The sequence below is a fragment of the Momordica charantia genome (genome assembly GCF_013281855.1).
Source record: "Momordica charantia cultivar OHB3-1 chromosome 3 unlocalized genomic scaffold, Mcharantia_2.0 BLBB01000003.1, whole genome shotgun sequence".
NCBI lineage: Eukaryota > Viridiplantae > Streptophyta > Magnoliopsida > Cucurbitales > Cucurbitaceae > Momordica > Momordica charantia.
Genome location: NW_028275161.1, coordinates 14,886,418 through 14,907,612, shown reverse-complemented (window position 1 = coordinate 14,907,612; position 21,195 = coordinate 14,886,418). Strand labels below are relative to the sequence as shown.

General features: G+C 33.3%; 2 protein-coding genes across 2 annotated transcripts; both read left to right on the top strand.

Moving 5' to 3' along the window:
- The first annotated feature begins 8,288 nt into the window (after positions 1-8,288).
- Positions 8,289-11,034, top strand: LOC111020496 (vacuolar protein sorting-associated protein 24 homolog 1). The gene is made up of 6 exons (XM_022297179.2): positions 8,289-8,603; positions 8,784-8,860; positions 9,251-9,353; positions 9,862-9,983; positions 10,382-10,576; positions 10,682-11,034. Exons 1-6 carry the CDS (start codon positions 8,492-8,494, stop codon positions 10,760-10,762), a joined length of 690 nt encoding a protein of 229 aa, XP_022152871.1. The 5' UTR covers positions 8,289-8,491; the 3' UTR covers positions 10,763-11,034.
- Positions 11,035-11,593: 559 nt separating this feature from the next.
- On the top strand, positions 11,594-15,658 carry LOC111020491 (serine carboxypeptidase-like). The gene is made up of 9 exons (XM_022297172.2): positions 11,594-12,261; positions 12,819-12,987; positions 13,076-13,195; positions 13,322-13,465; positions 13,553-13,703; positions 13,810-13,898; positions 14,016-14,274; positions 14,381-14,514; positions 15,342-15,658. Exons 1-9 carry the CDS (start codon positions 11,930-11,932, stop codon positions 15,462-15,464), a joined length of 1,521 nt encoding a protein of 506 aa, XP_022152864.1. The 5' UTR covers positions 11,594-11,929; the 3' UTR covers positions 15,465-15,658.
- The last annotated feature ends 5,537 nt before the right edge of the window (positions 15,659-21,195 follow it).

Below are 21,195 nucleotides of genomic sequence, written 5' to 3'. Positions count from 1 at the left end.
GGAACCATATTTTGAAAAGAATACTTAGGATCTTCAGGAATAACTTCCTACTCTCTGTTCTTTTTAACTCTAACTCGTGGAAATCTAAAAGACAACATTGTTGCAACTAAAAATTTTGATGATGCTTAATGTAACAAATTCTCTTGAATGGAAGAACGTTGAATTTGCTCCATTACGGTAACAAAGATAAAACCAGTTGGTTGCAAAATAAAATTCACTCTCATATCCACTAATATTCTTTTCTTCAAAGGTTGTTTTGGACGTATAATTATTGAAGCCTCTCGTATCTTAGCTGGTAACACATTATTCATTTAGAAAATTGGGTCTATTAAAGTCTTACTTTTTTTTTTTTTTGGTCTCTTACAATTATAAGAAGCTACTTATTATATTTTATTTTGTTTTCATTAATATATGAGAAATCCCAACAAATATCAAAACTAAAGAAGAAAACTGTGTTGGATATTACATTTGAAAGAGGTAATTAATTTAGTTGTTGTGTTGTATGTTGCAAAATGCAAAAGGGCAAAAACAGAGAATGACTCGTGAGCCTAAATTGTCTTTTGGCTTTGGGTGCAGCTCCCTACGCACTCGTGAACTAAACACAGGACCACAACAGATCTTCAACTTATACCTCAACACCCTCTAGATTTCAACGCATTGGATCTGCAGAATTATTACACCCGAGCTCATGATTACTCGAGAATAATTAAGGTGTATTTAGGAGTGATTTTGACATTACAAAATCACTTTTGCCATTGTCAAAATCACCCCATTTTCATTGATCATGCTTGGTAAATTAAAAAATTGATTTTAGAAAGACATAAACACTTAAAATTGATTTTTGAAGTATTATTTAGGTAGTAATTAACTGAGTAGTTAAGACATCTAACTCTTTCCTGAAATCGTATTAGGTCCATTGGGTTATTTGTGACTGCATATTTAAAATACAGATGTGGAGATCATATTATTTAGGAATACGCATTGAATTCTAAGATTACACATGGAATTTCTGGGAGTAGGCTCATAATCAAAACAATGTTTATGATTGTTCTAGAAGAGATAAAACAAAAAATACGGCGGTTGAGTTAGGACGATCGTTGTATGAGATCAACCTAATGCTAGATACAAAGGGCGAGGTGCATAATAGATCGATATCTTGGAAGTTGGACTTCCCTCTCCTCACAAATGTTGTACTAAAAAAAACATATAGCTAACGATATTTGTTGAGAATAAGACCAAAGTTGCAAATTGGCTAAATTAACGAAAAAAATCATTGGTATACAATCGAGGGACATCATCCTCATCAATAAGACATTTTTTGTGAAACCAAAAGCAAAGTTATGAAGACTTTGTCTAAAGAGGATAATAGCACAACCATGGAGATTGGAGGGTCCGTTCTCCTTAACAAGCATGATATAGAGCCATGTCCATAACCCAGCCATGTCGGTATGTTTCCACAAAATAATGGTGAGTTTCAAAAAATGATCTAAACGTAAGAGCAACGCATGAGGACTTGATCCTGAATTTGAATCTTGTTTAACTCATAAATTTAAATTTTGAAAGATGTATAATATATTAGACATAAAAAAGAAAGTTTAGATGGAAAATTTTGTAATTTATTATTAATTATTATTATTTTCTTGTTGAAACAAAATATTTGTGAACAATATATGGCTATGAATGGTACGAGTAATATTGTCGGGCTCTCCGGTGGTCTAAGTTCAGATCATGGTCCACTCCGATTGAGCTGTTTTCCACTCCTTTCCTCTGACATGTGTTCATTCATGGCGGCCAGCATTTAGAAAATGGAAAGTAAAAATTAAATATGATTCTTCCCATTTTTCACTTCATGGCAATCTCACTTTTCCCCGCAACCATACTAAAACTTTGTGGGGAACTCAATATTGAAGACATATACATAACCTGGTAGAAGAATTAACTTCAAAATATGTTCATAGGAATGCGATGTAAGTTTCACATTGATTAGATGAGGAGAAATCATGGTATATAAGTGAGAGATGATATCTTCATGGTATAAGTTATGAAAGCCTATGTTTAATATGAATAATATTATACTATTGCATTGGAGGAAGTTCGTTGTTTCTCTAACAAGACCTGAAAAATGTTTATATTTTGATGTAGAGCTAAAAGTGGTCAGGGATATACATTCTAAATGCATGTATTGTAGGTGGGGCGAGTGGAAAGGGTATCCTTTTAAATACTTTTATTTCTTTAAACAATGAGAGATCATAATTTTTTTTTGTTGGTTTAATGGGTTTTAATGGTTTGAGGTTAACAACAATCTTCACAATAACTGTTGATATCGATTTCTAAGCAAGTGCCACGTATGTGTCACATAAGTCTTCTTTCTCAAGTTCTAGTTGGATCTACACACAGAAATCTAACATCAGTGTGGTGTTTGTCGATTGTACTTCAATGCTTAAGTTAGAACTTGAATGGGAGCAAATGGGTATGGAGCACTAGAGTTTTTCGCAAGAGCCTATTTGATATATTGTACACTTGACTCAATCTATCTGACCTGTTGAGGTGTAACTGCTTGCAATCATGTGACGTTTTATTGAACGGTTAAAATAGAATGGTCTCCTCTCATCTACCTATAAAAGGACCCTTACTCCTCATAACTAGGTCTTTCTTTGCATAACTTGCTCCACGTAAGCTTGTCTAAGTAAGAAGACGTCGATCTTCTTGGGTTGGTAGAATTCAACATAAATATTTGGCGTCGTTTGTGGGGAGACACTAAAACAAAGGCATCCCTACCTTAGCTATTACTCGCATTGATTCTTAAGGGTTTAGCAGCCGAAGCAATTGGGTCGACCCTCTAGCTCTCCTAGATCTTCCAACACTGCAAGATTCTCTTGCTCTAGGCATTTTCGATGATTGTTCTGCATGTCCTCGCAAACATCAAAGTTTGGACACATTGAAACTCAGCTTTTAGAACTCATCCACCACCACAAGGGTGACCACCAATCCAGGGTAAATGAGGTCAAATTGGCCGAACAAGACAAAATACTATTCGTCCAGTGAACTCTGACGTGCTTCTATATAATTATGCAAGCAGTGATGAATTATATGTGGGCGCGAACGGAAGCAATGGAGCAAATTTATCACAACCTAAGGCAAACCGAGGTGAATAAAGCCCTTATACTAGTCCAAATCGATTAGACCCTTCTTGTGGAAGAAGATAATAGTGGTTGAACTTAGGACAAACTCAACCTTGCACCAGCCAGGATCGGTCGAACTTGAATAGGCCGTGTAATCCCGAGTAGATTATGTAGACGTTGACTAGAGGATGCTATTCATCCTAAGGACAGCCAAACACGTTGTACTCGCCCAAGGCATGGTCATGACTCTACTAAGAACCTGCACGATCTCTAGAATATCCTTAATGGTCGAGCTCAACGATCACCATCACTAGTGTGAGGTCAGACGCCCCTCCCGAGAGACCTCAAAAACACATTTAATGACCAAACAAAGGCTAAGAGTAAGGAAATGGGTAACAACGTAGACATATATCAGCCTAAAGATCTAATTGTGCGTTCTAATCAGTTTGATAAAATGAAGGACAAGTTCGAAGGTGAGATGAAAGATCTCAAAAAGAAATATGAGGGCAAAAATATCTCAATCGACGAAGACGATAAACAAGATAAGCTACCCTTCGGTCAAGATATCCTTGATACTCCAATCTTGTGTAAAGCAAGATGCCGACCTTTAAGATATGTATGACGACTTAGGTGGCCTCGTCAACCATGTCAAAAATTTTAAAGGCCTGATAGACTTCCAGGATGTCGGCGATGCCTTTAATGCCGAGCTTTTCGAATCATATTGGCAGGCTTGGTGTAGCTTTGGTATCGATAGTTGAAACCAAAGTTCATTTTGAACTATAAGCAGTAGGAAAAGATGTTCATCACCTAATTCCCATCCCGACATCACTAAAAAAGGTTGGTAACTCACTTACTTACAATTTACCAGTAGGAAAGAGAGTCTTTGAAAGACTATGTCAGCCGCTTCAAAGGACGAGCAAATAAAAGTTTCTCATTGCTCGGATGACACAACTATGTCCTCTTTTATCTTAGGCCTCTAGGACAAAGATTTGATCTAGTCTTTGGGTAAGAAGCCACCAACAACCTTCAATGAGGTTCTGAATCGAGCTAAAAAGTATATTGACGTCAAGAAGCTACCCTTGATCTTTTCGATGTGGGATCTTTAACATGCCCCTTACAGATAATGACTCTTTTTGGCTCACCAATCTTGGCCTGGATCCCAATTTTGCATTGAGAGTTCATTTGAGCTTGTTAGGTCCTGATACCATATAAGTATTCATGGGTTCCATCTAAAAAAATAATTGACATTGAGAGGAATAAACCCATGTATATTATAAAAATTTGTTAGATCTCTTATATTTTCAATGTGGGATCTTTAATATGGTCTCACAAGATGGTGACTCTTTTCAGCTCACCAATGTTGACCTGGATCCCATTATATTGAAGTAGTGAAACATCAAGTACGAGAGAAACAACAAGTCTACTCAACCGACCAAGCCAAAGGGGAAGACTAATAACTCGACCTCAATGCCAGGTTAAGATGACCAAAGGCGCTCTAACCAAGGAACAAGACGAGGTCGACAGTATAAGAAGTTTACCCCACCAATGTGAAGATATTTGACATATTGGCCAACATTAAAGAGAACGGCCTTGAGGAACTCCTCAAACAGTCGAACAAACTGAGGTAAGACCCCAACAAACATGATAAGACTAAATATTGTTGATTTCACAAAGATGCATGTTATGTCAGACTACTTCGACTTGAAGCACCAAATCGAGACTTTGATTAACGGATGGTACTTTAAGAAGTACGTTGGCAAGAGGTCCGAAAGCTATGCCCCAACAAATTAAAGGCAAAAAAATAACCAACCTCGTGAGCATTCAAGGTCGCCACCTCACCAGACATACCAACCTTCAATGATCATCATAATTTTTGGAGGCTCCAAAGGAAAGTTCGAGGTATACACTTTGCAAGTGAGTCGGCGACATGCCTTATCTCATTCTCTGACTTACTTTTAAGGCATTCATTAGCCTCATAATGATGCCCTGATCATAACCCGCATGATCAATCACACTGTAGTTTGACAGTTTTCGATCGGTGGTGGATGTACCAATGTTCTTTCTCTTACAAGTTACATAGCTTTAGGGTGGAGTAGAGCTCAATTAAGGAAAAGCCCAACTCCATTGGTCAACTTTGCTAGAGATAGTGTCACATCGAAAGGTTGCATAAAATTGTCTATTACTCTTGGTCAGGGTGATGCCCAAGTCATGAAGATTGATGAGTTCATAGTCATCGCGAGAGATCGGCTTATAATGCCATCTTTGGTCGATCTATAATTCATGCCTTGCAGGACAAGGTGAAATACCCAATTGAAATACCCAACTTCAAATGGCGTTGGCTTGGTTCAAGGTGAGTAGAAGACTTTAGGAGAATGTTATGCAACCGACCTTAAGGGTTCAACAATATGTGCAACCATCACTGAGCAAGATGAGCTGAAGAAAAATCATTCTACCTAAATCAAGCTATACTATTAAAAGCGCTAAAGCTTGTGCCACTACTAAGTCTCGAGAAGCAAGTCAACATTGACATGAAACTAGGCCCATTATTGGAGGACAAAATCTGACAGGCCGCGTGGACCAACGAAGATAGATTGAGAGACATAATTCAACTTATTAAAGAGGTCAACCTATGTAACTCAAGAAGAACTAAAATCGACTTCAATAAGCCATGATTTCGATTGTCTATCTATCCGACCAATCGAGGCGTAACGACCTGCAACAATTATGTAATTGTTTTATGGAATGACTATAAAAGAAGGGCCGGTCTCCTCCCATTTGCCCATAAAAGGACCCTCACTCCTTATAAACATGTTTTCCTTCGCATAACTCGATCTATGTAAGCGTTTAGGTAAGAAGAGAGTGCTTTCTTGGATGGGTAGAATTCAACGTAAAAAACGTATATTACATTTAAATTTGAGTTTTATTTTTAATAAGCCAGAGATTTAAAATTTAATGCTATATTCGAAAATACATATTTATTTTATGATATTTCTTAAATGACTTTAAAAATATCCTTCTCCCTCGTTTGGTGTATTCGAAAATACATATTTATTTTATGACATTTGAGTTTTGTTTTTAAATGAAAATCTACCATTCTTGAGACAAGTTATATTTAACTGGAAAAAGAGATGTTTATTTTTTTTTTGTTTAAGTTCTAATTTTGATCCTTAAACCTTTTGTTAATCATTTCGTTTTTTATTTTTAGTTTTTAGTTTTTAGTTTTTTCAAAATAGTGTTATTTGATAACGAATTCAATTTTATGTTTTTGGCTTTTCAAAAACCATTTTGAAATTCTATTTATGTTTTTCAAAATCTGGTTTTTTCTTTTAATACTCATTTTTTTCTAATATTTATCTCTAAAAAATTTCTTTCTCATCCTAATTTTTTTTTTCTAAATTTCTCTCTACAAAATTTACTCTTCTCTCTCTAAAATTTTCATATTTTGAATATTTATTATTATTGCTCTCTCTCCAAATTTTTTGTATTTTTGTATTTTTATTTTGTTTTCTAACAAACCAGTTTCATTTCTCTCTCTAAAATTTTAATATTTGTCTTAACTTTTTTCTCTATAAAATTTCGTCTTTTATAACTTTTCTTTCTCTTCGTAATCTATTTTTTTCTCTGAAAATTATATTTTTTTTCGTTCAATTTTCTTTCAATGTAGCTATTATTTATCTTTGCATTTATTTATTTTCTCTAAAAAATTTCCATAGAGTTGAGCCCAAAAATAGGAAATGCATGTCTCGATCCTGTTCCCAATTCCATTTTTTAAATAATTAATATTTATTTATTACACTTTTTTTATACTTAAATGCTAAAAATAACTAAAAACAATTATAAAACTGATAACTTTTCTCAAGAACATCTATCGAACCGAATAACGAGATGGAGACGGAGACTAAAATTTTTTACCGAACATTAGAATGGGAGAGCATCCTCACTCGCACCTACACCATTGTCATCTCTACTTGACATATAATTTTCTCATGTATTTTCAATTTTCTAATTTTTTTAAAACAAAAAACAAAAAATAGTTATCAAACATATATAGTTTTTGTTTTTTAAAAACAGAAAACCAAAAACCAAAAACTAAAAAAGGAAAAACCAAAAACAAAAAACGAAATGATTATCAAACGGGCATTTAATTCTTAGTTTGTTTCATTTTAGCCTTAAACTTTCAAAATATTCATTCGAGTCTCTCAATTTTTAGGTTTGTTTCATTTTGGTCTTTGAACTTTTAAACTATTTACTTTAGTCCATAACTTTTGAAAAATAACAATTTTTGGTCCTTGTTATATTATTTTGCCACTTATTGTATGCTGCCCAATGCCTACTTCCAACTAGTATGGCTTGAACACACGTCCTCATTAATATGTTAGTAGACCACTCGGAGCTATATCATTAATTTGTTAAAAACAAAATAAAGATAAGAATCGAAATTAAGGGTTATTTTTGAAAGGTTGTAAATGTTAAAATAGACATTTTGAAAGTTCAAAACTAAAATGGAACAAAGGTGAAAGTTCAAGGACCAAAATAAACATTTTAAAAGTTAAGTGACCAAAATGAATTCAAACTTGCATGTTTGTATTTTTTGACATATTACACTTTTAGTCCTCAAAGTTTTGATATGATTTCTATTTGGTCATTGAAATTTCCAAACTAACAATTTTGACTCTTGAAATTTGAATTTAATTTATAAGATTATAAAAATCTCACACCACTTTTAGATTTGGCTTATACTTAATCCTTAAGTTGGGTTAACTATCTGTTGATTTAACGAAAAAATGACTTGATAATTAACATGTTGACTTGAATTACTGTCCTTACGTCATTGTTAGTGGATCTACATCATTATTCTCAATCGAGTGAAAACTTCCTAGAAAAAGTTAATGACCTTGTCACCGATAAGGATCTCTCATTCCATTTAAACATTCATTTAGTGTATTAACTCCCACATCAATTACCTAAGGGAACAAAAAATGTTTTTTTTAATCCAAACTTGAGAATTAAAAGTGTCATTTTTTGAGATTTGAGGGATTAAATGAAAACTGAAATTTGAGAGACTAAATAGAAACAAATCTACCGAGTGTAATTTGCCATATTTTTTTTTCTTTGTTTTCTTTTTCTTTTTCAGTGGCCGACATGTCGTTTATGTATTTAGATTCTTCATATGGTCAGTTGATCGCCCATCGACGGAAAAACTTGGAATTTTCTTCAGCCCTGACTACACCTTGACGAAATAATTTCCGGGCTTTGATCCTTACAGCTTCTTGAGGCTGCTCAATTGACTTAGATTCGATTGATCTTTTCCCTGGAGGAAGCACAGAATTCTTGGATTTCGAAATTTCTGATAGAAAAAAAGGAGAGAGATGGAGAAAATGATGAGTATGTTGAAGCCCAAAGCAAATCCGCAGCAGCAGCTGAGGGATTGGCAGCGTAGGCTCCGACAAGAGTGCCGCAACGTCGAGCGCCAAATTCGAGGTAAAGATAAATATCATCGTTCTTCTATTTCAATCTTGGTGGAAATTATAATCATGCGATGAATTCAGCTTCTAGATTTAGGGATTCTTTTAAAAATTCTTTATGGGTTTTCCCTTATAATTCTGTAAAGATGTAAAATGATTGATTCGATTTATGTTCTTTCTGATGGGTTTGGGTCAGATATACAGAGGGAAGAGAAAAATGTGCAGAAAGCCATTAGGGAGGCTGCCAAGAGAAATGATATGGTCTCTGCAAAGGTATGTTAAGAACTTGAGATTACCTCCGTTTAATTTTATAATGAGGGGAAATTTTTCCTAAATCACTTTGGGGGGGGGGGGGGGGGGGGGGTGGGGGGGGGGGGGGGGGGGGGGGGAGAGAGATCCTACTATTGGTTGCTTGAATGGAACAATGTTTGCTTGCATTTGTTGTGCTCAACTTCTTTTTATTCCACTGTGAACTTTGTCTAAGGTGGCTGGTTTCAGTTTGATCTTGAGCGTTCATATGTTCTCCCTATCCATTGGGGTTCATCTTGGATATGGACATTGGAGAGTGATCATAATTTAGTACACTGGGTCTATCCCTAGTTGTTTTGGAATTATAACCTTCTATCTCTTGCTGTTTAATATTGTCCCGTATTTGTTTTTCAGGCACTTGCCAAAGAACTTGTGAGGTCTAGAAAAACTGTGAACCGTCTTCACGAAAATAAGGCACAACTTAATTCGATATCCATGCACCTCGGCGAAAGTGTTGGTATTATGTTTACATTTCTTAAAATTTGAAGTAACTTTTAGGTTTCTTTGCTGTCTTATCAGCTCCAACAACTTAATTAAATGTAGAGATTTTCTTAGTTTGATGAGCTAGGGAGAGATGCATTTGAGGGTGTAGCTGGTATAACATGTGGCAGTTCGACTAGGTTTTTTGGCAATGTGTTGAGGGAAATAGAGGTATATTGTCAAGCAGATGATTTGATGATCATGACAAGCTCTATAGGTAGAATTTAAGTATACTGTAAAAAATTATGTGCTAAGGTTTTTGTTTTCTTATTGAGTATTTCATCATTTGTTGGATGGCAATGAATAGCGAAGACATTACGTGTATTAAATTTATAAATATATAGAAGGAGGGAAGGAGAAGGGATTCTTAACGAGGATAACTTTTTGTATTAAAGTGCAACAGCTTTATTTCTCTAAGAAGTTTGAATATGATCAGTTAACTGGGATTCTGGATACCCTTGTTTGAAAGTCTACCAATTTTGCAGCTATTGCGAGAACGGTGGGGCATCTTTCAAAGAGTGCTGAAGTTATGAAGCTTGTTAATAACCTGATGAAGGCCCCAGAAATGGCAATTACAATGCAAGAGTTTAGCAAGGAGATGACCAAGGTATCTTTTTTCAGAATAGAAGCAATTTTTAGCTCTCTGTTTGGTTGAGGTTATGAACATAGCACTGACCTACAGTTGGTTGAACATTATTATTAATGATCAACTTTTTTCCACGTGTAAATAAGAATCCGTTTTAATCTGGTTGTGATTTCTTGATCCTGGTTCTCATAACTGGTTTGATCTTTTCTTTCCATCTGGTAGAATGAGGGAAAAAACCTTACTATTACACTACCCTTCTTGTGCTTGTCTTCTGTTTGTAGACATTAATTGAAATGGAACTTGCTCTTAGTCGGCTGTCAAGTCTCTGTTCTATGCTTAACTAATCTACAATGCTGAATCTATATGTTTTCATTAGAATGCCCTCGTTAGAAAGTGCTATTGATATCTGATGTCTATAGGCTGGGGTGATCGAGGAAATTGTGAATGATGCGGTTGATTCAGCACTAGATTCTGAGGATATAGAAGAAGAGATTGAAGAGGAAGTTGACAAAGTTTTGACTGCCATAGCTGGCGAGACCGCTGCACAGCTTCCAGAAGCCGTCAGGAAGGAAAGGATGAAGCAACCGGCTCATGTGCAGGAAGTCAGAGAAGAGGTATATATTGCATACTCTTGAGTACCCGTGAAACTTGATCCTGTTTTAGTTCTGGTCATAGAAATGTGAAGGAATAAGCATCATGACATACTTATTTCTTTTCAGGAAGAAGCAATTGCTGAGGGTGTCGATGATGAGGAAGAACTAGAAGAAATAAGGGCTCGGCTTGCAAAAGTTAGATCATAAATTTGATATTTCACGTAACAATGTCAAACTGGCCATAACTCAATTTGAGCCTCAACATTACTTGTCCTTGTATCTTATGAGAGAGAAGATGAGCGTCATATTGAATTTTCTCTTGTGCATGTTTGTTTGATCAAGATTCATAAACTGAGAGTATATTTGTTAAAGCGATAGGTAGAGGGAGGAGATGGAGGCGGAGACGGAAACTAACTGTTATATGTATATTGTATCTAATCTGCTTAACAGAATATAAACAATGCTACATTGTTCTATCATCTAATGTCTGTGTAAATGCATTACGTTTCTTTCTCTATTTACATGGTGATCTATCTTTTCCTTTTAAAAGTACAATATAGTCTGCCATACAGTAACAGGGACCTGTCAAAATTGTCCATATTCAGATGAAGGCAGTTAAAAAAGTTGAAAAAAGAAGGTTTTGAGGCTTTATTTATTGAAGTGAACCGATGAGATAGAGCATCTTGGATGTTGAGAAAGAGTGGTGGTGGTAAGTGACGGGAATGTTAGACCAATCAAGTAGAAAGTGGAGTTCCTTATCATAGACGTATTTGATTCTATTCTTTTGCAAAAGAAAAGTTGGCGAGAGAAAGAGAGAATGAAGATGAAGACGCATTTTGGCCAAGCCTTTAAGGCACGTCAAGTTTTGCTTGTCATAATCTTCTTGCTCTGGATTATTGGTTGGAATAGGCCACTTATTCTAATGTTTATTATTAACATTTTGATAATTCCAGAGAACATTTATAATTCTTGTCCTGTTTGATTCCCTTTGGCTCTGCAGCTGTGCTTATTCATCCCGTGATGCTATGAATAGATAATACTTCAGCTCTTGTTATTTCAGAGCTAATTGGAGAGAAATATCAAAACCCACTTTTCTTTCCTTCTTTTCTTCCTGTTTTTCTCTTTTAAGTATTTGCTCAATGAGTAGAGCTTCTTTTAACTTTGCTTTTTCTTTCTACAACTCCATCTCCCAAATCCCCACCCACCCACTCTAGGCTCTCTCTCTCTCTCTTTATAACTTTAGACATTCTTCACTCCAAGTTTGTTTTAGCCTTATCAGCCAAGTAAAATAGGTAGTTCATCTGCTTTTAACAGAACCTTATATATATCCTCAACCATAGTCGGAAGAGATATATCCCTTCTTGTACACAAAAAATGGCAACTTCTTTTCCTCACATTTGTCTTTTTTTCCTTCTGCTCCTTCCTATGTCATTGGCTTCTGCAACTTCTCCAAACCAAGACCAACCCACCATATCTTCAACAATCAACTATCCAATCCTTCAAGCAGAGAAGCTCATTAGAGACCTCAACTTGTTCCCCAAGGAATCCGTTAACATTGCAACAGAAGACCCTTCATTTTCTTCTTCGGGAATCGTCGAAAAAAGCTTTCAGTTCCCTTTCCTTGGAAGAAAAAGTCAAGACCCATCAGTTCAAGAACTTGGCCACCATGCTGGGTATTATCCCCTTCCTCATACTAAATCAGCAAGGTAATTAAGCACATCAATCAGAGTTTTATAACTATACCTGCTACATATTATATAAGATGCCATTGTACTTTGTCTTTGATTCTTCATTCCAAATCTGATAATGCGATGAAGAAAAGAAGGAAAAAAAGGATGTTTTTTCTGTGGATACAAACAAGTTATTCACCCTATGGACAAGATTAGTTTGACTAGTCTCTCTAAAATTTTGTTTATGCCTGTTATAAATTTTACTATCACAAGATTGGTTTGACTAGTAGTCTCTAAAATTTTGTTTATTTCTGTTGTAATCTTGACTGTGAATCTTTTATAACTCAAGTTGTGAATGAATTACTCTTGATTCTAATTAGTTCCAACTGAAGAGACTTTGCATTGACCTGTATATTCATGCGAAGGATATACAACTTACTAATTAAAAAAAGAACAAGGAATCTTTTCATTTGTTGGTTATCATTTGAATTCGGGATTCCTTTCTGTATTTCCCGGCTCCCTCCTAATGTTCGGTTTTTGGGAACTTTCACAGGACTGATATATTTTCTTTATTCATAACTCATATATTGCAGGATGTTCTACTTGTTCTTTGAATCAAGAAACAGCAAGAAGGACCCAGTTGTGATATGGTTAACAGGAGGGCCAGGGTGTAGCAGTGAGCTTGCTATGTTCTATGAAAACGGTCCATTCCAAATTGCAAACAACTTGTCTCTTGTTTGGAATGACTATGGCTGGGATAAGGTCGCTTCCTGCTTTACTGTTTTGTATTCGAAATCATTCTCTTATACTTCTTCATCTGATTTCAGTTGTTTTGGATCCTTGTATGCAGGCATCAAATCTTATCTATGTCGACCAGCCCACCGGAACAGGTTTCAGTTACACTTCTGATGACGAAGACATTCGTCACGATGAAGAAGGCGTTAGCAATGACTTGTATGACTTCTTGCAGGTACTACATTTTCCCTTCGTTTTCATCTAGTATAACAGCACTTTGATACAACGTGTGATGGCAAGAGATCCTATGAGATTAACCAAATCTCTTCCCCTTTCCTTTTGGTTGTTCTCATATTCTCAGGCATTTTTTGCTGAGCATAAAGAATTTGCTGCAAACGACTTTTACATCACTGGCGAATCATATGCTGGGCACTACATTCCTGCATTTGCAGCCAGAGTTCACGAAGGAAATAAAGGAAAACAGGGAATCCACATAAATCTTAAGGTACCTATATTACATATTTTCCCTGATTCAACATGTTTTCTTTCTTCCATTCTCTTAACCAAACTTATAAATCGAGTGCTTTACCAGGGTTTTGCGATCGGCAACGGCCTTACAAATCCCGAAATTCAGTATAAAGCATACACTGATTATGCCTTGGAGATGGGACTGATTGGAAAATCTGACTTCAACAAGATCAACAAGTTGGTCCCAGCCTGTGAGAAAGCAATCAAAATTTGTGGTAACTTTCTAAATATCCATAAAAGTTTCTTTCGAATACTTAATGTCATGAGATATGACCAAGTAAGTTCTCTTTGGTCTGCTTTACTATGTAATGAATCCATCAGGTACTGATGGTGGAAGTGCTTGTGTATCGTCTTACATCGTATGCAACAACATATTCAATAGAATCATGAGTATCGTTGGAGACAAAAATGTAAGAACGGATAAACTAAACAATCAAATCTTGTAGTTGAAGTACCATGTTGAATTTAGTGATGAAAATATTACCATTTCCCTATGATGAAAACTCTGTCACGTCTTTCTTATGCAGTACTATGATGTCAGAAAGGAATGCATTGGAAATCTTTGTTATGACTTCTCGAACATGGAGAAATTCCTCAACCAAAAATCAGTAAGGAATGCGCTCGGGGTCGGGGATTTGGACTTCATGTCGTGCAGTAGTAAGGTTTACAGTGCCATGCTTGTGGATTGGATGAGAAATCTTGAGGTTGGGATTCCAGCTCTCATTGATGATGGAATAAAGGTGCTGGTGTATGCTGGTGAATATGATCTGATATGCAATTGGCTTGGTAAGTTTTCGATGCTTGTATCTCGAAATCCTTTACCTTTTGAAGTCCCATTATTTTCTGGAAAATGTTTCTAAAAGAATCTTTACTTTTGTTTTGAAATTTGAAGGGAATTCAAGGTGGGTTCATGAAATGAATTGGTCTGGTCAGAAAGAATTTGCAGCATCCAAAATTGTTCCATTCCTAGTAGATGGCAAAGAAGCTGGGCTTCTCAAAAGCCATGGTCCTCTCTCTTTCCTAAAGGTCTCTCTCTCTCTCTCCCCCCCCAGATATGAATAACAAACATTTGAACATTGCCACTTAGAAGTTAGACAATTAACTAGACCAAAAAACTTAGAGCAAATTTAACTTTTTTCATTGGTTAAATTATAAGTCTAGCCCCATTTTTTATTTTTTATTTTTTTGATAGGAAACATAAAACATATTAGAGGCAAGGCAATAAAACAGCATAAGGGCAGGGGATGAGAGGGCCCCTCCCTAAAACAGCTTGTGAATTACACCTTTCCAATCTTGGTCTATCATAGACTGTAGTTACAAAATAATTTCCTATGATTTAAACACCAAGTAGAAATTAGTACACCTACAAAAATTCTAAAAAAGACGAGAAGTGTTATGGAAGATGCGAAGATTCCTTTCTTTTGAGAATTGTGTTTAACATGTACTTGAACTTTAAAAAGTATCTAAATAGGTCTATAAACTTTCTATTGTAGGTAAAAGATCTCGAAACTTTAGAGTGTCCAGTAGATTGGATCTCTAAACTTCCAATGTTGTGTCAAATAAGGCTCTGACGGTCTGACCTATTAGACATTTTTTTTTAAATTCAGGAACTTATTAAACATAAAATTGGAAGATTAGAGACTTATTAGACACAATATGGAAGTTCGAGGATTAAACTTCTCATTTAACCTTCATTCTTTAATGCCCCTCTCACATGCATACTCGAATATTTGTTTCGGCCCAATGCTTAGACGAAACAATTAGTCATTCAGCTGCACTCCATATAGCTTCTAGTTCTACCCTAAAGTAGAGGATTTTTTGAATCATTTGGGAAAGTGTGGTGGTTTGTGCAGGTTCATAATGCTGGTCATATGGTGCCAATGGATCAGCCAAAGGCTGCACTTCAAATGCTGCAGGGCTGGATGCAGGGAAAACTTGCCTTAGATGAGACAGATGAAAGAGTTTCTCCAAAATGATTGCCTCACCTAAATTTCTTCCTCATCTCCTTTGTTTTTAAAGCTGCTTCTCACACTGATCATCTACACACTGTCCTATTGTGAATTGTGTTACATGTTATTGTATTGGTTTGATGTATGTAAAGTTTTATTTTCTGTTGTTGCTAAGGATGATATGGGAAAGTGTTAATAAAACTATACATGATTCATGAACACCTCACTTTTTTCTGAGATTTCATGATGTGCAATGACAATAGTTTCTGGTTTTCTTTCTTCATCAAATTAGAAGTAAAAGTAAAAATAAATTCGACTAATGCCTGTCAAAATGTTTTTCTCTTAGGAACTTTAACCTTCGCATGTATCCTTATACTAAATGCTAGTTCATTGCTACTCTCTATCATGTCTCTTAGGAAAACGTGTCACGCAAGAAAATTATTATGATAGAGTTTTGATGTATTTAACTAAATAACAGGAGCTGTAATGAAACTTTTAAAAATTAAGGGATCAAATTGAAACCAAACTCAACTAAAATGGTAATTTAGCTCTAGTTTCATTTAGTTTTTAATTTTATATTTGTTAAAATTATGTTTGTTTTTTCACAATGTTTTCACCTTTCTTCAAACACATTTAAACTCATCTAAATTTAAAAAACAAATATGAGTGGTTAATAGCTTAAATTTTGCAAACGTTTTCAAAATGAAGATGGAAAACAAAGAAATATATAAATTAAAATAGTGTTCGCAAGTTCACTTTTCGAAAACAAAAAAATGCTGAAAACAAAATTGTATTACACGGCCTTAACTTTTCTTGCCTGATTTCCCTTTTTAACTAGATTGAACTGTTATTCAAAGTTTTTTTGGTAAAAATTCAATGAAATCCTCATTCGGGAGGGTAATTTTATTTTTTATTTTTTGCCTTTTTAAAGTTAGAATTTGATCACTCAAAAGATGGAAATTAAAAAAATAAAATAAAATAAAGCACTCAAGACTTCTAAGTAATTTGTAAAAGATGTTTGGCTTACAATTTTAATGGGGACGAATTTATAAAGTCTATGCTTTTTTTTTTTTTTTGAAAGGAAAGTCTATGTCTTGATTGTATACAAAGTATATTTTATATAAAAACTAACACGTGCCTTATTTTATTTATTTTTATTTGAATATGGGTTAATAAAGTCTAAATTATATTAATGTAACAAGATGAACAAGCTCATAGTTTTATCAAATGTTGACATGAATTCTTAATCTAGAATTATATAACATAAGCCAAAATCTTTGAAATTAGGCTTATCAAACCTTGAAGTTTTGGTGGGGGAAGTTGGCAATAAGTTGAGTCTGTTTTGACTTGGATCATTGTATTATATAAAATGTCACCAACAACCATGCACCATATATATTTATTAAAATGTCACCCACTACCATGCACAATATTTTTTATAAACAGTTTAAATTTCAAAGTCTAGTACTTAAACTTTTAGGTTTATGTCTAATAAGTTTTTAAACTTGAGAAATTGTCGAATAGGTTCCTAAAATTTCAATTTTGTGTCAAATAAACCCATATACTTTAGAGTGTTTATTAAGTTTCCGAACATTAAATTTTGTATTTAAATAGAATTATAAGCTTTAAATTTTGTCTAATAGATCCATGAACTTGAAAAATATCAAATAGGTGAAGAATTATTAGATACAAAATTAAAAGTTCTAGGACTTATGAGATACACACAATTCACCAATTAGACACTTAAAAGAAAAAATAGGGAGTTACTAGATACAAAATTACAAGTAATTTAGAGACCCATTAGATACCTGTTAAAGTAAATTACACAAATTTGAAATTTTAAAGACTAAATTTGTAATATAATATAAAGTTTTAAGAGTCCACCACATCTCACGTGACTGAAACTTGTTAATATAAACTTCATGAACATGCAAACTTGAGCATAGTTTAATTATTTAAGACATATATCATTGATCGATCTTCGAATCCCTATTCACCACATATAGTTCAACTAAAAAAAGAGTTCATGATTTTATGAATCAAATAATGAAACTAAAGATTACTATATTAGATACTTCAATTGTTACCCTAAATTATCACATATACACTAAACAAATAACAATAAATTATGATATAAAATAATCAATATTAACATTTAGTTGGGGCTAACATAAATATAGTTTAACTAGTTAAGATATATATCCCAACTAAAATGTCGTGTGAGTTCAAATCTCTATTCACATGGTGTATTAAAAAGAGAAAACATTTAGTCGAGAAGAAATTTGTTGGATTTTATTATGAGTAGGTTGCCAAAAGTCTAACCTTTTGTCACAATGCTTGCCAGAGTGAGCATAGCTCAATGGTGATTGACATATATCTTCAACCAAAAGGTATTGTGAGTTCGATCTCCCATTCCCACACTTTTTTCACAATGTTTAATACTATTAGGTCAGTCTATGATAGTTTTTATAGACAATATTACCCTTTTTCTTTTAGTAAATATATAAATAAACTTAATATATTAATTTCAATAATAAATTAAATATTGACGATAATAAATAAATGGATAAACCATGGTTAGACACTGTTATTATCCTTATTTTAGTAAATCTCTGAACTACCATTTATACATTAATTTCAATACTAAATATTACCTGTTTAAGAGTTATAAAGAAATAATAAGATGATTAATTGTATTAATATCTATATCATACTATTAGAAATATTGTTCTAGTTTGAGTAAAATTTAAAATTGAGCACCAATATCACATCCAAAATGCTAAAAGTACACTGGCGTTAACAAAAGAGTCCAAGCCAACCAGAATACAAGCATGTGTCTCTGACCAAAAGATCGTAAGTTTGAATCCCAAATTTCATATTTTCTTAATTTTTTTTTATATATCCGTGAGTATTCAGACTCATTTGCACTCACCTCGACTAATCTCACGGGACAACCGCCTGACCCTAATTCCTACATACGTAGTGGCCATCATGTTAATTGAACTCATTTCACTCTAAATTCTTTTGATTTACTTGACCCTTTTTGACCAATGAGCCACCCAAATGGTTCAAAACTTCAAAAATATAGAAATTAATTTCATCAAGTATCCAAATTTAGAATCAACTTTAATCCAAATTAAATTAATAGTCTAATGTTTTTTTTTTTGACTTCTGGACACGGGAGGGAAATTAATAGTCTAATGTTAAAAATAATTTATCAAACCACCATATATATACAAGAATAAAAATTATAAATTTTCCTAAATGTAAGATAAAACGTAACAAAATACTAGTTTTAAACTAGATAGAAATTCAACCCAAGATTAAATCTTTCTTTTTTTTTTTAAGAAAAAAGGGTAGGTTTCCAATTGGCAAAGAGAATGACACATTAAATACTTAGATTTTAAACAAAATATTTATATTATATATAGCTGGTAAAGGCCATATCCATATGGTCACCCTGCAATTAATTCTCCTCCAAAAAGAAAAGGGTGGGTAGGTCAAATGATGGAGAAAGAAAGGATCTAGGTGGAGAATAGTAGTAGTAAATAGAAAGGGCAAACCAAACAAACAGAAACAGTAGTGAAGTTTATTTTAATTTCTCTCTACTATTCATAGGCATTAGCATAAATAGAAAAAAAAAAACTTCCATAATTACAAAGCTACCCCTAAAGAATATTCATCATTCATAATCATCATCATCATCAATATCTATTAAATGAGAAAAGAAAAGAAAAAAAAGGGAATTCTAGTTTTAGGTCTGAGATTACCAAAATTGTATAGTTCTCTGTTTAAGAAATAGAGAGCAGATTGGTATTTATTTGGAAATATAGATAGACCAGAACAGAACCAGCCCTATGCTGCTGATGCTGATGATGTATGGTTTGTTCCCTATATGTATAAAAATATAAAGAGAGGAGAGATGGATTTTAGGGTTTTGGTTTTTATGGCAATTTGAGGCCACTGTTCTTGCATTTGGGTGTGTCACAAAATGCCTATATATTTAAAGATTTCATGAGTTCAACAGCAAATTATTTAGTGTAGCTTTGGTTTTTTGTCAATGGGGCTAGAGGGAGCATGTAATCTAACTCTAGAACCTGATGAGATGTATGAAATTAAAATGAATTCAAGCCAGAGGAGGTAATAGCCTTTTGATTTGCTCTTTGATGGATTTGTAAGGCTAAGGTAGTTTCTTGTTTCTTGTTTTTTGTTTCCGACTTTTGAGAAATATAACTGTTTTGTAACTATTTAAGTTTCTTATTTTAGAAACGATACTGAAATTTTATAGAAATATTAGAAACAGCACGATAGTCTGTTTGGTAATGTTCTCGTTTTTTGTCTTTATGACTCCCAACGCCATGGATTTCAAAGTGATAAAAATGTTTTCATTTATGTTATACAAATTGAAAATATGAGAATAAGAAACAAGAAAAATATGTTTATGTTGTTTTCAAAATTTCTATCATTTCGAGAATGTTTCTAAAAAATGAGAAACAAGACACATAAATAATTGCAAAATGCTTATATTTGGTAATAAAAGTGGAAACAAGAAATGAGAAAATTGCCAAACAGGCCTAAGTTTCTTATTTTTGTTTCCAGTTTTTTTCAAAACATAATAACAAATATTACTTCACCATCCTTGACTTACAAAATGCATATCGAGTATTAATATATATATATATAACAATTTCTTTTAGAAAAAAAGAATAACATAAAATTTTGAATATTTAATTAAAAAAATAATTTTTATATAAAAACAAAATTTTTTTAATTTACAATTTTAGAAAACGAGAAACAATAAATGGTTAAAATACATGATTCTATTTCTTTTTTAATAATAAGAAAAGAACGGACAAAAAACAATAAATATATAGTTTATCAAATATATTTATGTTTTCATTTTTCTAAGAAAAGAAAAACAAGAAATAAAAACATTACGAATAAACTCTAAAAGTCTCATTTCTCATGTTTGATTATGTTGGAGATAATTTTATATCTATTCTTTTATCTTTTTGTAAAGTAGGGTTGTTTTTATTTACAATTAGTTTATTGATTTCATTAAGTTTTAGAAATACTTTTCGGCCCCATCCAAATTTAGTAGACAAGAAATCAATCATTATATTTAAAGTTGAAGATTCGATTCTGCTCTGTAATTGTTGGACTAAAAAATATATATATATATACTTTTGAATTTTTAGTTAAAATTTAGAAATTTGAAAAACTACATGGTTGATTTTGGAAAGTTGTGTTCTAAATGATGTGGTTTAGAACAAAAAAATGGTTTACGTTTTATAATTGTTCTATCTTTTCCATAAGCCTTCGTGTAACAAATCATTTTGGTATGTTTGTACTAATTTTTTAGTAATTTTTTTTTCATTTTGGTATGGATTTTCAGTTATTTTTAAAAACAATTTTGAAATCTTACTCATAAATCAAAAATTATAAAGGAAAAGAAAAACACAATTTCAAAACTATACTCAAGCTTGACAGCAAATGACATACACTTCTCTTAAGAATCAGAAGTTCAAATTTCAATATCTCATATTTGTAAAAAACATGTGGGATTAGGTTTTGAACATACCACTTTTTTACTAGATCATGTTTTAACCCGTTGAACTAGGTTTAGGTTGGACAACAAATCTTACATTAATTAAAGGTTGAAAGTAGCGATAATTGAATTAGACCATTTGAGCCCATAAATCTTGTTGTTTGTTCTATCAATATGCTATAATGTATATTTATGCATATACCTTATATT